This window comes from Trichomycterus rosablanca, chromosome 1 (genome assembly GCF_030014385.1).
Source record: "Trichomycterus rosablanca isolate fTriRos1 chromosome 1, fTriRos1.hap1, whole genome shotgun sequence".
NCBI lineage: Eukaryota > Metazoa > Chordata > Actinopteri > Siluriformes > Trichomycteridae > Trichomycterus > Trichomycterus rosablanca.
The window spans coordinates 43,650,297-43,666,046 of record NC_085988.1 but is presented as its reverse complement, the minus strand read 5'-3'; the positions used below and the strand labels follow the sequence as shown (position 1 = coordinate 43,666,046).

Sequence of the window (15,750 nt, the reverse complement as noted above, 5' to 3'; positions counted from 1 at the left end):
GTAAAGGCTGACAGACATTTAAAAACGCAAGTAAAGTACAGATACTCCAAAAATACTTAAGTACTGTACCAAAGTATTATTACTTCATTACATTACACCACTGAAACAAGTAACAAATTTGCATACGGCAAATGTCTCAAAGTAAAATTATACATCTTATTTAGTAAATGTAGTGGAGTAAAAGTAAAGGCTGATAAAAATTTAAAAACTCAAGTAAAGTACAGATACTCCAAAAAATACTCAAGTACTGTACTGTAATGAAGTATTACTTCATTACATTACACCACTGAAACGAGTAACAAATTTGCATATGGCAAATGTATCGGAGTAAAATTATACATCTTATTTAGTGGAGTAAAAGTAAAGGCTGACGGAAATTTAAATACTCAAGTAAAGTACAGATACTCCAAAAATACTTAAGTACTGAAACAAAGTATTATTACTTCGTTACATTACACCACTGAAACTAGTAACAAATTTGCGTATGACAAGTGTATCGGAGTAAAATTATACATTTTATTTAGTGGAGTAAAAATAAAGTTTGGCGGAAATTTAAAAACTCAAGTGAAGTACAGATACTCCAAAAGTACTTAAGTACTGTACCAAAGCACATATGTTTAGTCTTTCAGTCCATCTGAGATGAGCTTGGGCCAAAGTCGACAGCATTTCAAGTAGCATTTCTTGATGCAGTGGTGGAGTGTCTTAAGTGAGAATGGTTTTCCAAAGTATTTTACATTATTACTTTGTTACATTACACCACTGAAGTGAGTAACGAATTTGCATACGGCAAATGTCTCAGAATAAAATTATACATCTTATTTAGTAAATGTAGTGGAGTAAAAGTAAAGACTGATGGAAATGTAAAAACCCAAGTACAGATACTCAAAAAATACTTAAGTACTGTAACAAAGTATTATTACTTAGTTACATTACACCACTGATTTCTTTTAACATCAAATTTTAAGTTCATATGGTCAGCTTCAGTGCAAGGTCAGCTCCTGAAAGTCTTGAAAAAGTTGAAACAACATTCTTGTGTTAATGTTCCATTAATCAATGTTTTGTTTTGTTTGATTGAGGTGAACAGCTCTGTCCAACCAGTCGGTCGGAAATCTGCCAAAAGTGATCATACAATCCCTGTCAAAATTTGCCAATCATGCCGTGGGTATTAATGCACCACCCCATATCATAAGATGCTGGCTTTTGCATATTCCACTGACAACAATCTAGATGGCCCAGATTATGTCTGGTATGGAGAACTTGGTGTCTTGTTTGAAAACAAGCTGAAACATGGATTCATATACTCTTATAAACACATATGTTTAGTCTTTCAGTCCATCTGAGACGAGCTTGGGCCAAAGTCGACAGCATTTCAAGTAGCATTTCTTGATTCCTTGATTTTACATTCATCACAGTAGCATGACAGTAGCAGTAGTTTCTCATGAAATGCTGTCTGAGAGCTCAAGGGTCACGCATGTTCAACAGTGGTTTCAAACTTTGCCATGCACAGACTGAGATTTCCAGACATTTTTTTACATTATGTACAGTAGATGGTGAAAGATCTAAATGATTGCAAATGCTCTATTTTTCTCCACTACCCATCTACCCATCATTGCTTGTAAATACTGAGCCTTTGGTGTATCCTTTTTTATACCCAAACATGATTCCTTCACCTGTTACTAATTCACCTGCTTATTGTGAAACTTTTCAAAACTCCTTGATTATTCTATTAACGTTTTTGAACTTTTTTGAATATGTTACAGCCATCAAATTGTTTATATTTCCAAAATACAATCAATTGACAATAAGTCATTTCTTTAAGAACTTTAAGAAAATGAGCAAATCGTGGAAACAAAAGAGATTTAGTCATGCATGTCATTTAATTCCATTACAGATATACAGTACATATTTAGGTATACAAAATAAATGATTTACCAAACCTTTAATACCTTCTACCTGAAAAACTATCAGGGCCCTGTCAACTGACTCATTACCATCATGAGCATTTTTAAGCCTCCTCATAAGAATATGTTGTCAATTACAACTGGAACTACATATAACATGGCTCTCCAATGCAATAACCAAAAATGATCATCAATTACATTACAAGTGTTTTGGCTCAGGTTTACATTTCAGATCCAAACAGGAGCCTTTATAAACAAAGAGCTACCATTATTTGCAAAGGTTACAGTATTTGTTTTATTATTTAGACAATTTATAACACTTTGTTTTTGCAGTTTTTTACCTACAAGCAAAACAATACAGTGTTCTGATGCTGATAAAATAGATCTCACTGATGATTTGATTTTTCATTTCATCTAAGGGGATAACAACCTGAACCAGTCCAAAGTATGTCGTTGGTTGAGGCAAACAATAACATATGAACTAATTACTTATCTAAGCTACATTAGCACTCTGGACCAAGACATCAGGACAGAAACGAGGCACAATTCTTCAGCAGCAGTGGTTTAGCAATCTCAAGGAGGTCTAAGTTTGGATCCAGTGACCTTCCCAGTCCTTCCAGTACCATGATAGCAAACACAACGGAGGCAAAGTTACTCTCTAACTTTACCTGCAACAACCAAGACAGAAAGTACACAAGCATGTTTAGTAAAAATACATCTAATAGATTATCCTCTAATGTCATTTTCTAATTCCTATTTCATGGTTTGAGTTTCGTTTACAGCTGACATACTCAGCATTTTCTACAAAAATATATTACAAAAGTACTGTATATTATAATAGCCAATACTTAACTACCCAAAAACTCCAAAGTGTCATGCATAAATGTAATAATCAGTGACATGATCACATTTTTTTGTAGACCTAATTAAATACATTTTAAATATAGTAGGAGAGGTTCAAATGATTAATTTTTGTATTTTATGCAGTTGTTTGGTTCAACTGTCATAAAACTGAAAGCCAACTGCATCTACACCCTGGCAATCCACTTCCCTTTCACCATGTTCTTCAATGGTCAGGACCCCCACATGACCACTACAGAGCAGGTATTATTTAGGTGGAGGATGATTCTCAGCACTGCAGTGACACTGACATGGTGGTGGTGTGTTAGTGTGTGTTGTGCTGGTACGAGTGGATCAGCTCATGTCCACTCACTGTCCACTCTATTGGACACTCCTACCTAGTTGGTCCACCTTGTAGATGTAAAGTCAGAGACGATCGCTCATCTATTGCTGCTGTTTGAGTTGGTCATCTTCTAGACCTTCATCAGTGGTCACATGACGCTGCCCAAGGGGGTGCTGTTGGCTGGATATTTTTGGTTGGTGGACTATTCTCAATCCAGCAGTGACAGTGAGGTGTTTAAAAACTCCATCAGCGCTGCTGTGTCTTATGCACTCATACCAGCACAACACACACTAACACACCACCACCATGTCAGTGTCACTGCGGTGCTGAGATTGATCCACCACCTAAATAATACCTACTCTGGTCCTGGGAGAGTCCTGACCATTAAAGAACAGGGTGAAAGCAGGCTAAAAAAATAGTATGTAGAGAAACAGATGGACTACAGTCAGTAACTGTAGAACTACAAAGTGCTCCTATATGGTAAGTGGAGCTGATAAAAATGGACAGTGAGTGTAGAAACAAGGAGGTGGTCATAATGTTATGCCTAATCGGTGTATGCTGTTCGATTACTCCAGCCTTAATACTTTTGCTTGGTTTAACACCATGTTAACATCTATGGCTATTTACATGACAGACATCTGGTTCCCTAAAAACAGAGCCCTGACCTCAGTCTCACTAAACAACGGGAAAATCAACTGAGACCAACATACAAATGTTCTTTTGACTGAATGGGCACAAATTGTATAATTCGATTTATTACCTTTTTTTTTTTTTTTGCCATTTTCTCCCCCTTTAGCACGTCCAATTGTCCTCTCTGCCTATGTCGAACCCTGCCCTGACCGAGGAGATCGAAGCTAACCCACATCCCCTCCGACATATGAGCAGCAAGCCGTATGCATCTTGCCACCTACACATTAATGAGTGTTGTGCCACCTAGCGTTGCATGCGGAGAGACACACTCTAAGAGCACTCCTTCCTCATCTCTGTGTAGGCGCCTCCAATCAGCCAGCAGAGGTCGTAATTGCACCATTCTGACAGAGAGAGACCCACATCCGGCTCCTTGTCCTACCCCCCAACTGAACAACAGGCCAATCGTTGTTCATATTGCCACTCAGCCTCAAGCCGGTAAGGATTCTGGATTCGATACCATGTATTCGAAATCCAGCTCTGGTTGCAACGTGTGCTTTTTACCGCTGCGCAACCTAAGCGGCTGTTACCAATTGTTTTTTAAAATACGATGTCCAACATCGTCCAAATAATTACAAAATACTTATATAACAGGAAGTTGTAATTACTTGATCCCAATGGCTGTTTTCCAGTAGCTTTGGATGCTTTCCTACAGTAGCATTGACGTAATTGTGTTTTGAGTACTGGGCAGAAAAGACAAGGCATCTAGAGCCCATTTAAGGTAAATCTTTTTAGACTAATAAATTATCAATGCTTTTAAATAAAATGTAGCGACTACATGTGTGACCATTGTGATAAATCTGAGCATTGCAAAAATCAGAAAGTGACAGTAATTGGACACGATTCCTTTATACAAGTTTTTTTTTTTTTTTTGTCAAGTAAATTAAATGAAAGGGTGGCACAGTGGCTCAGGGGGTAGCACTGTTGCCTTACAGCAAGAAGGTCCTGGGTTTGATTCCAAGGTGGAGCGGTCTGGGTCCTTTCTGTGTGGAGTTTGCATGTTCTTCTCGTGTCTGCGTGGGTTTCCTGCAGGAGCTCCGGTCTCCTCCCACAGTCCAAAGACATGCAAGTGAGGTGAATTGGAGGTACCAAATTGTCCATGACTGTGTTTGACATTAGAAAAATTGAACTGATAAATCTTGTAACCAGTATTCACCTGTCCTGTCATGAGTGTTAAACATGGCATTAAAATCCTTATAATTAAATAAATGTATTATGTATTTATTATTAGGATTTTAACATCATGTTTTACACTTTGGTTACATTCATGACAGGACAGGTCATTACTGGTTACACAAGATTCATCAGTTCAAGTCTTTAATGTCAAACACAGTCATGGACAATTTTATAGCTCTAATCCTTGCATGTCTTGGACTGTGGGACAAAACTGGAGCTCTCGGAGGTAACCCACACAGACACAGCAAGAACATGCAAACTCCACACAGAAAGGACCCAGACCGCTCCACCTGGGAATCAAACCCAGGACCTTCTTGCAGTAAGGTGACAGTACTACCCATGGAGCCGTGCAGCCGCTCCTATGGTTAATAATGACAAATATGACAAATCTGATATAATCAGAAACAATCAGTTTGGTATACTGCAGCATGTGTTGTGCCATTGGCATCATGAAATCATTCTCATACCTTATGGTGGATGAGCAACCCAAAGACTCGAGACAGCAGTTCTGCTACATGAACCTTAATAGGATTAAAAAGCAAAGCAAGAATGAAGCATTTCAGATGTGATACGACGGGGTAATGAACAAATTTAAGCTCAGACAATATGCATTTACTGGTGTCTGCGCAGTATAGTACCTTGCCCAGAGAGAGTTTGTCACCGAGAGCATGATTCACCAGATCAGCCATTTCCTTTTTAAAGCGTGGCACATCCTGGCACTCATTGGCTCTGGCATGGTTCAAAATCAGCTCTGCCACATGTTCCCCCTAGCAGTGTAAAGCATGAATGCAAACATTAGAAGTACTACACAACATGCATGTTTACTCAGGTATATGACAGGTCAAACAGATCTTATAACACATCATTATTTGTGGTATCATTTGAATTCTGAAAAGGGTTTTAACGCCCAACATTCAGGCTGCAAAAAACATCCTACCAATGTGTAATCACTGCTGCACCTAAATCTTCTTTTACACTGTTCATTAGAACAGAATAACCAATATTAATAAAAGACATAACATCATGCTCCTGTATTTAGTGGTCGCCATAGCTGATCATTATGGTCCACATACCTGATTTGGCACAGTTTTTACACCAAATTCCCTTCCTAAAGCAACCCTCCTTGTTTTGTCCGGGCTTGGAACCTACACTGAGAGTGCACTGACAAGTGCACATCCCAATAACTGTATGGTGACTGCCCCTGCTAAGCAGTAGTGGTTTAGTGTATATTACTGCTGCACCACCTGAGCGCCCACAGTTAGACAACCATAATGCTTATAAATAAAGCATATCAAAATAGCTCCAGGATCTAGTTTGGAGCTTGTGGTTTTAATACACAGAGTCAGATTTCTTCCAATTAAGCATTTAGAATGTGTCAGAAAATTGGGTGTAATATTGCAAAAAAACCTAGTATACTAGGTATTTATAGGTAATTTATAGGAGGACACCCACGCTGACACTGGGAGAACATGCAAACTGCACACAGAAAGGACCCGGACCGCTGCACCTGATATTTATAGGTAAACCCACTTGTGTGAAATGATTTTTTTTGTCATTCGATACCTGTTTAAGAACGACAGCAGTGAAGACTGCTCTTAGATTGCGCAGGTCTCCTTCACTGAGCTGCGCAACAATGCCAGCATCAAGTAGTACTAGCTGTAATGGGGGAAGTGATGGCCTCATGCTGACCACTACGGTGTCCCACAGATCAGTTAGGGTGGCTTTGCTCTGGTGTGACATTCCCTGCTCTGCCTGAACCAGGATATTCCCGGGATGAAGGTCCCCATGGACAAAGTTATCCACAAACACCTGCACAAAAACATACACAGATTATCTCAATCTATTTTTACTATATAAAATCATATACACTATTTGGGAAATTATATATGGACACCTCTCCTATTTATTAGTACTGGACAGGCTTAACATTTCTCCAATTAGTAAAGTCATGAAAATATCTACATTTAATTTATCCTCACACCATTTTCAGCAGTGTGTCCACACCCATCCGAGCAATTCTCTGCTTCACAGCTGTAGGAACCTCAGAGCTGAGGTAGTTCGAAATTGGTTCACTCTCCTAAAAAGCACATAAGAAAATGTGACCTAATTTCTCAAAGAAATAAGATGCTAATAGTATAATCGTGAAAACCGAATGGACATACTAACCTCGTACGTCTCCACCAGCACAGTCCTTGTAACAAATGGTCTCAGAGGTGTTGGAAACTTGACATATTCCGAGTCCTTAAAATTATTCTTAAATATTTCCATGTTCCTCGCTTCAAAACGAAGGTCTATCTGCAAGCAAAGTACAATTAAACACAGCGTGAACAGGTAAGATTTATCATCATTACATGTGACAACTGATGATCAGCATTACCTGTTTAGTCATGAGCTTCTCAAATTCCTCCACTATCTCAGGCAAACTGAGCCACTTGAGGCCAGGTAAGCAGCTGATGAGCACACTGCCCCCCTTCATTAAAATCAGGTCTGTCTGAACCTGCCTCCTGACACCAGGATGAAGCACCTGCATGAAAGAAACAAAAATGGCGTAGAATAGTACCACTTAAATGAGTCTGACTGGGTAAAAGCAAGGTTAATAATAATAATAATAATACATTTTATTTATATAGCGCTTTTCAAGATACTCAAAGACGCTTTACATAAGACAAATAATCAAAACAAATACGTACATACACCATACAAATCAAATCATAGTACAAAATCAAAATAGTACATCAACATCAAGAATAATTAAGATAAAAACAAAGAGAGCAGCATAAGACAGTTCATTAAAAATTAGCTAAATTATGAGAGAGAACAACAAATATAGAACAATTTCTTAAAATTAGACAGAAACAGGACAGATTTACATGCAATCAGGAAACTGAAAACTTTACAAGTTTTAGGATCTAGGACTTCACATTTCTGTCGTGATCTAAGTATAAAAACTATTAAAAAGAATAGCAAAAATAAAAGCATTTATTTCGTGTTGTTACAAGTTAAATGCCATATTGAATAGATGAGTTTTGAGAAGTGACTTGAATTTGGACAGGTCAGGACAATCTCGTAGGTGTTTGGGGAGAGCATTCCATAAAGATGGAGCAGCTATGGAAAAGGCCCTGTCACCCCAGGTCCGGTGCTTGGTCCTAGAGGGTATGGACAGTAGGTTAGCCTCAGAAGAGCGAAGGCTACGGGAGGGAATGTGCTGATGGAGCAGGTCGGTGAGGTAGGATGGGGCCTGATTATGGAGAGCTTTGTGAGTGAATAGAAGAATTTTGAATTGAATGCGTTGAGCAACGGGAAGCCAATGAAGTTTTTGTAGAACAGGTGTAATATGATCACGGGAGCGAGTATGAGTAAGGAGGCGAGCAGCTGAATTCTGGATATACTGAAGTTTTTTTAGGATTTTGTTAGATGTACCATAAAGGATGCTATTGCAATAATCAATTCTGGATGTAATAAAAGCATGAATCAAGGTTTCGGCGGCAGAAAAGGAGAGTGATGGACGTAGACGTGCTATGTTTTTTAGATGAAAGAAAGCAGTTTTGGTGATGTGATTTACATGGCGGTCAAAAGAGAGGTTGCTATCAAAAATTACACCAAGATTTCGGATGTTAGAAGACGGAGACAAAGTGTCATTATCAATGGTAATTTGAAAATTTTTTGTGGTTTTTGCCAGGGATGTAGGACCTACGATGATCATATCTGATTTTTCACAGTTTAATTTGAGGAAATTAGCTTTCATCCACAATTTCATTTCAGTGATGCAATTTGTCAGAGTGGAGTGAAGTTCAGTATTAATAGATTTGGAGGAGATGTAAAGCTGAATATCATCAGCATAGCAGTGGAAATGTAAACCATGCCGACGTATGATGTCACCAAGGGGGAGCATATAAAGAATAAACAAAAGGGGACCTAACACTGAGCCTTGGGGAACGCCTTGGGACAGTGGAGCAATGGCAGAACTACAATTGTTGATATTAACAAACTGTTGTCTGTTTACGAGATATGACCTTAACCACAAAAGGGCAGTACCAGTGATGTTGACAGAGGATTCAAGGCGGGACAGAAGAATGGAGTGATTAATGGTGTCAAAAGCTGCAGTAAGATCAAGGAGGACGAGAATATTAATTTGTCCAGAGTCTGAGGAAAGAAGAAGGTCATTTGTGACTTTGAGGAGGGCTGACTCAGTGCTGTGCTGGGGGCGGAAACCAGACTGAAATGATTCAAATAGATTATTGGAATTTAGGTGATCTTTGAGCTGTGAGGCAACAACACGTTCCAGTATTTTCGACAGAAATGGAAGATTGGAAATGGGCCGAAAGTTACTCATAATGTTAGAGTCAAGTCCAGGTTTTTTAAGTATGGGAGTAACAGCAGCCAATTTGAGTGATTGAGGGACTGAGCCAGAACTAAGAGAGGAATTGATTATCTCTGTGATAAGTGATGAGATAACTGGAAAACAACCCTTAACAAGTTTTGATGGAGCAGGATCCAAAACACAAGTGGAGCTTCGCATCCCTGTTAAGATCTCAGATAGGTCCAAATGAGACACAGGTGAGAACTGAGACAGAGGCTGGGTAATAAATTGAGGTGAGATAGGCGGAGAAACAGAGATGACAGGGGAAACTGTCAGAAAATTGTGGATATTCTCAACTTTTGTTTGAAAAAATGAGAGGTAAGAGTTACACTTGTCAACTGTAAAGGAATTGGTAGTATTGTCAACTGGTTTGAGAAGTTTATTTATTGTGGAAAAGAGAGTCTTAGGATTTGTTGATCCAGCATGTATGAGTTCGGAATAGTAAGTGGATCGGGCTGCCGTAAGAGCGTCTTTGTAATGTTGAAGATAATCAGAATAAATCTGATAATGTACTGTTAGACCGGTTTTCTTATAAAGTCTTTCAAGCTGGCGTTTACGGGATTTCATTTGGTGAAGCTCAATTGTGTACCATGGTGCAGAATGACTAAATGAAACAAATTTGGTTCTCAAAGGAGCCAGCTCATCAAGACATGAGGCGAGTATGTCATTATAGTAATCGACAAGGTCAGATGAATTACTAGACAGTACAGGACAGACAGACATCTTTTTAACAAGAGAATCTGAGAAAGCAGAGGGAGAGATATATTGAAGATTCCTGAAGGATATTTTACGTTTAGCTCTAGTGATGGGCCTAGTGACCTCAATGTCCATGATGATTGTCAAATGATCAGAGACAGTAAGGTCATGGCTGGACGGCTGATGAACTAGGACACCAGTAGAGCAGACAAGGTCAAGAGTATGACCTTTTTTATGAGTTGGAAAATGTATATGTTGTGTGAAATTAAAACACTGTAACAATTCCAAAAATTCCCTGGCAAATTTACAGTTGTTGTCATCAATATGGATGTTAAAATCACCCATAAGCAGTACAGAGGATGAGAGGGCACTAAGCTGGGTTAAAAAATCTGAAAAGTCAGAGAGAAAGGAAGCGTTTGGCTTTGGCGGACGATAAACTACAGCAGTGACCAGAGGAGTAGGCCCTGACAACTTGAAAGCCAGGTGTTCAAAAGAAAGAGCAGCAGGAAAAGACAAAGTGGTTATTTTAATATCATCCCTATAGACTGCAGCAACACCACCACCTCGCCCTTCCATACGAGGTTCATCAATATACGAGTATCCCATTGGCGTGGTCTGATTTAACGTAAAATAATCCAAGGGTTTATGCCAAGTTTCAGTGAGACAGAAAAAGTCTAGTTCACTGTCAGATATAAATTCACTGAGTACAGTACTTTTTGTGTTGAGTGAACGAACATTAAGCAATGCCATTTTCAAGTGGTATTGTTGTGTAGTTGGCTGTGAGGAACGAGGAAGAGAACGGAGATTTGCTAAGTCCACTCCGCGTTTCCCATCCCACTCCGTGGACAGCGTTGTCATGGAGACTACACCGCTACTGGTGTGCAAGGCAGCAGCGCTCTGATGACGTGTTTGCGGAGCGACAGTGCGCACGGCTGACCAGAAGGATGGAATAGCGTTACCGTTTCGAAGATAAACAAGCTTTCTCCGGGAGCCCCTGTGAATATAACGAGGCCGGCGAAGGAGTCCAAGCTGTTTGATGACTGAAATACACGATGGAGTAGTGCAATTGTTGAACTTCCTCAGCTGGTCAACGGAATAGTTCAACATCGTGCCGATCCCAGGAAAACTCATCCACCGTTCACCACCGGCCGCAGACGCGATGTACAGTAGAAAGAACAAAAAGTATCAAAAGCACAAATAAAAGTATCAAAAGTAACATAAAAGAAATAGATCCACAAGGTGTGTAAAAAGATGAAAACGAAAAACGATAAAAATACAATAAAATACGGTAACGGTAGCGGCAGCCAAATGCGCCAGCGTCCACCATCACCATGGCAACATAGGTTTTGGTTTAGGTTAGATAAAAATAAACAAAAATGCTTTTACTCTGTTCATCACACTATTAAATATATTTCCTCTGGAAGTCTGAATACCAAATGCAAAGTCTATACTCTTTTCCCCCAGACCACAGACGTTTGAATAGCATGTATTGGGCAGTCTAATGCACAAGCCCACCACTGCCGCCATTAACAATAAAAAAATAGTATTTCTGTCTGAAATACAAGCTTTAAGAAAACAGTTACACACAAATAAGTTTAGAATTAAAACAGAAAATTATTTTTTTAAGTAAATAATAATTTCACACACAAATTACACCATCGCTAATTTCAACTCATGTCGTTGAGCTTACCTTGATTGCTACAGGAATGAGACCCTTCTCCTCAGTGTGTGTTCCTTCACTGTGTAAAAGCTCAGTAGAACTTCTGTCAGAGGTCTCAGAGTTCTCTTCTTCTGATTTATCTGCCCCCAACAAAAGACCCAAAGCCCCTCCAAGTCCTGGTACTTCCCAGGCTTCCAGCAGGTCCTCCTTCTCAAGTCCCTCCACCAGCTGCTGGAAAGCCGGGTCCTCCACGCATGCTACCCGTGCTTTGGCTCGATACACCTGCGCCACACATCCTGAACCCACTGGCGTCTTACTGTCGAAGATAAATAACTGCCTCCAGCCCTCTCCGAATGCTCGTTTCAGACATTGTTTGGTGTGATTCCAGGAATGCGGTATAACCTTTACATGGAGCCGAGAGAAGCGGTCACAGAACTCCTGAGTGAAGATGTCCCGACGTGTGCTGGCCCACTGGCCAAGCTTGATAAACGTTGGACCGGAGGTCTCTGTGACCCAGAGCAGGGCGCCTAGCCAATATGATGTCCAGCGCTTGGAGAGGAGACTCAAAGGATAGAGCAGCATAAGCGGACTAAATTTTAAGAGCAGCACTAAGGCACGTACGCCTAATCTTATGATGAACAGAAATCTGTGTATGTGCACTGTGGCGATTGACGTCTTTACTGCAGTCCTTTGAGGAAGCACTGCTTCCTGTGCTGAAGCATAAGTAACGCTTCCCACTGCCCAACACAGAAGCGGCACTTTGGGTGACCGAGACACAATGTGGCTGCTTTTAGTCAAGAAAGTTCTCAGTGGTACGACTCGAACCGACACTGAAATTCTGTAAATGGTGCACCTCAGGCTTTGGGAAAAAATCTTTGCAGAGAATGCTGACATTTTTATAATGTATTGGTACATCTACATGTAACAGAGTTAGGACTGCAGGATACATGCACATGTCACACATGGAACTTTGGCATCAGTTACAGCTGATTATATATATCTATGCTACACTTATCTGGGTTGTTACTGTTAGTCTGGTACATGTAGGTCAGAGGTTCTGATGAGGTCTAAGATACAAATTCCAGGACTGGAAAATATTGCACTAAAATGGAAATCCGTCACACTTAGATTTAGGCATTTTAATACACAGTTTTATCCAAAGCGGATGACAGCAGAGGCACAAAACAATTGATGCAATTAAAAGTTAAGGGGCATGCTCAAGGGTCCAACAGTAGCAGCTTGGGATTGAACCTTCTGATAAATTGTCAATAGATCTGGAATTTAGAACACCTAGCACATTGTAGAGTGTGGAATTCCATTGAAGCACTCCAGCTTGTGATATCTGTTTAAAGAAAAAAAAAAAATAAGGTCATTATATTCCATACAATTTACATTGATCTTAAAATTGTATATTAAGGATATTCAAGTCAAGAAAACTAATAGTTACAACGCCAATCGTTTTCTTTGATCGTACCACTCAAATACAAATCTGCTTCTATAAAAACAATAGCAAGGGAGGAACATTATATTCGAGTTCGAGATAGATAGATAGATAGATAGATAGATTAGATAGATTAGATAGATAGATAGATAGATAGATAAATAGATAGATAGATAGATAGATAAGATAGATAAGATAGATTAAATTAAAGCCCCAGTAGCATAATACAACAAATAATTAACAGTAAAAAACAAAAGCAAACAGAAAAACTAGAACTAAGTATTTCTTGTGATTTACATAAAATGAATAACTGGTAACTGTAATGATGCATGAGGTATAGTTTTAGTGTAAAGATTGAATAGTAATTAAATTATTAAATAGTAAAGTGACGTGACAATATTGCACAATGAGGCCAATATAGCCATTTTTGTACATACACATATATACCCATATACATACATATACACATGCAAATACATACACATATATACCCATGTACACATATGCAAATACATTATATATATATATATATATATATATATATATATATATATATATATATATATATATATATATATATATATACATACATACATACAAGTACATACACACATGGCTACATTAGGACCCTCAGCCTTTAGCTACAAATCTGCTTCTATAAAAACAACAGCAGGGGAGGAACATTATATTCAATTCGACTGGTCAAAATGGATCAAGTCAGGGTTTGAAATGAGGCATTACCCTAGCACTGAAGACAGTTAGTCCAGCTGATGTTTTATGTGTAATATCAGAATGAAATGTTCGGAATTATGTAACCTTATTTCAAATGAAACGACATTAGCTGTCCTAGGTTTAGCACAACAAAATAAACTGGCTACAAATGGTCAATAAAACAGTTCAAATAAACGTATTTTATCAAGTTTCTATAAAATATCTGACTACCGATATATACTGAAGATCAGCTCTGACACCTCACCTACAAACAGCACGCTGTAGTGAGCCATGTTTACATTCATTCATCCTTATGAAATCTGCCCGCACTTCCTAGTACCTCGGTTAGAACATTCCCCACATATACAAGCGCTTATGAACTCGTGTTCCGCTTCAATACGCGAGTTAAGAATAGTGTCTACAGCACACAAAATTCAAACCTTAATTGATATAATAGTGATGCAACTAAACCAACTGGAAAATTGCTATATTAATGAATGTTCTACTCACCACATTTGCTTTTCTGTTTGCTATGTTTGATCTTAGTTCTAGTCTTCTTTTGATTCTGTGTGTGACGTTGTTGCCAGCAAATGCTTAGTATAATGTTTTGCAGTTTAATGTATTCGCTAAAGGGTGGCACGATGGCTCGGTGGCATACCTGTCAAGTCTCCCGTTTTGGCCGGGAAACTACCGTATTTTACCCCTCTTTCCCGCCGTCCTCCCGTATTAGTATTTTCCTGTAAATTTCCCGTATTATACTATAATTTCAAAAAACATTCCTGTGCCTCTCCAAACTGAAATGTCATTGTGATGTTCTGTTATTTACATTGGGCAAAGGGAGACCCCCTGGCGTTCATTTGTGCCTTTGCTGTTCCAGTGGGTAGTTTGGACTGTATGAGGTAACTAATCAGTTGCGGTTTTCTTACTCGGCATTATATGGCCAGGAAAACATTTGCCTGTGAGTATTTTTATGTTTAGTTACTGTATAACTTTATTTTTAGACTATCTCTGATGTAAACCTTGGTTAATGTATGAAAATAAGTTCTAAATCTCTTTGAGTAATTTGTAAATGCTAACCGCTAGCATCTATATGGTTTTTTCTATAGAAGTTAGCTTTAAGCTAATGATTCGGTTCTATTTATTTTAATGTACAGTGTCACGTAAATGCACTCAGGAAACAAATGTAACTAAGACACATTTTGTATGTCTGTTTTACAGTTTACAGTTTTTTTTCTTGGGAAACTGTTATCTATCTGTCGAACTTGTAGCCACACACACACACGAGCAGGGGCAGAATAGTCACTAGTTAGTGCGGACAGCGGGAACAAACCTGGAACAGGGAGAGATGGATGGATGCAAGGAGAGAGAGGGCATTCCTGCCAAAAAAGTAAAGACTGCATGTAAATATCTAGAGAAATGGGACATCGAATTTACCTTTCTAAAGAGGAGCAGGATGGGGCAGAGTTATGCAAAGGTAGGCCTATCAGATTCTGATCATCTAATTGTAGTTTGTAAGTGGTTCACAGGTGGTTATTTTAGATTTCTTGTAAACCTGTCTTAAAATGTAATGGATACTGAACCTCGGTTGGGCTGGTGGGACGACTCAAAGCGTGCGGCGGAAAATTTCCCTTATTTTTAAATCCAAAACTTGACAGGTATGCTCGGTGGGTAGCACTGGACCATGTGAACAAACACCCATTCACACACATAGACATTCATACCACATATACTGTACATAGCCACACAGCTAATAACTGCACAGCCCAAAACCCAAAGCCATCTGCTGCATTACTCAGCACAGCCAACCCCATTTTCAGTGCTAAATAACACGGTCACGGTGGATCTTGTAACCATAGCCGCAAGTCCTTCTGGGTAAAGCTCCGCCCCCTTCTCAGCCACAGCAGCGGGTCGCTACAATATTTTAGGCAAAACAAC

General features: G+C 39.1%; 1 protein-coding gene across 1 annotated transcript; it reads right to left on the bottom strand.

Moving 5' to 3' along the window:
* Positions 1–1,858: 1,858 nt before the first annotated feature.
* On the bottom strand, positions 1,859–12,557 carry adck2 (aarF domain containing kinase 2). The gene is made up of 8 exons (XM_063003235.1): positions 11,694–12,557; positions 7,325–7,471; positions 7,114–7,242; positions 6,929–7,024; positions 6,511–6,756; positions 5,586–5,714; positions 5,415–5,468; positions 1,859–2,569 (listed from the first exon to the last, which is right to left on the bottom strand). The coding sequence occupies exons 1-8, from the start codon at positions 12,555–12,557 to the stop codon at positions 2,426–2,428; spliced, it is 1,809 nt and encodes a 602-aa protein (XP_062859305.1). The 3' UTR covers positions 1,859–2,425.
* Between the last annotated feature and the right edge of the window lie 3,193 nt (positions 12,558–15,750).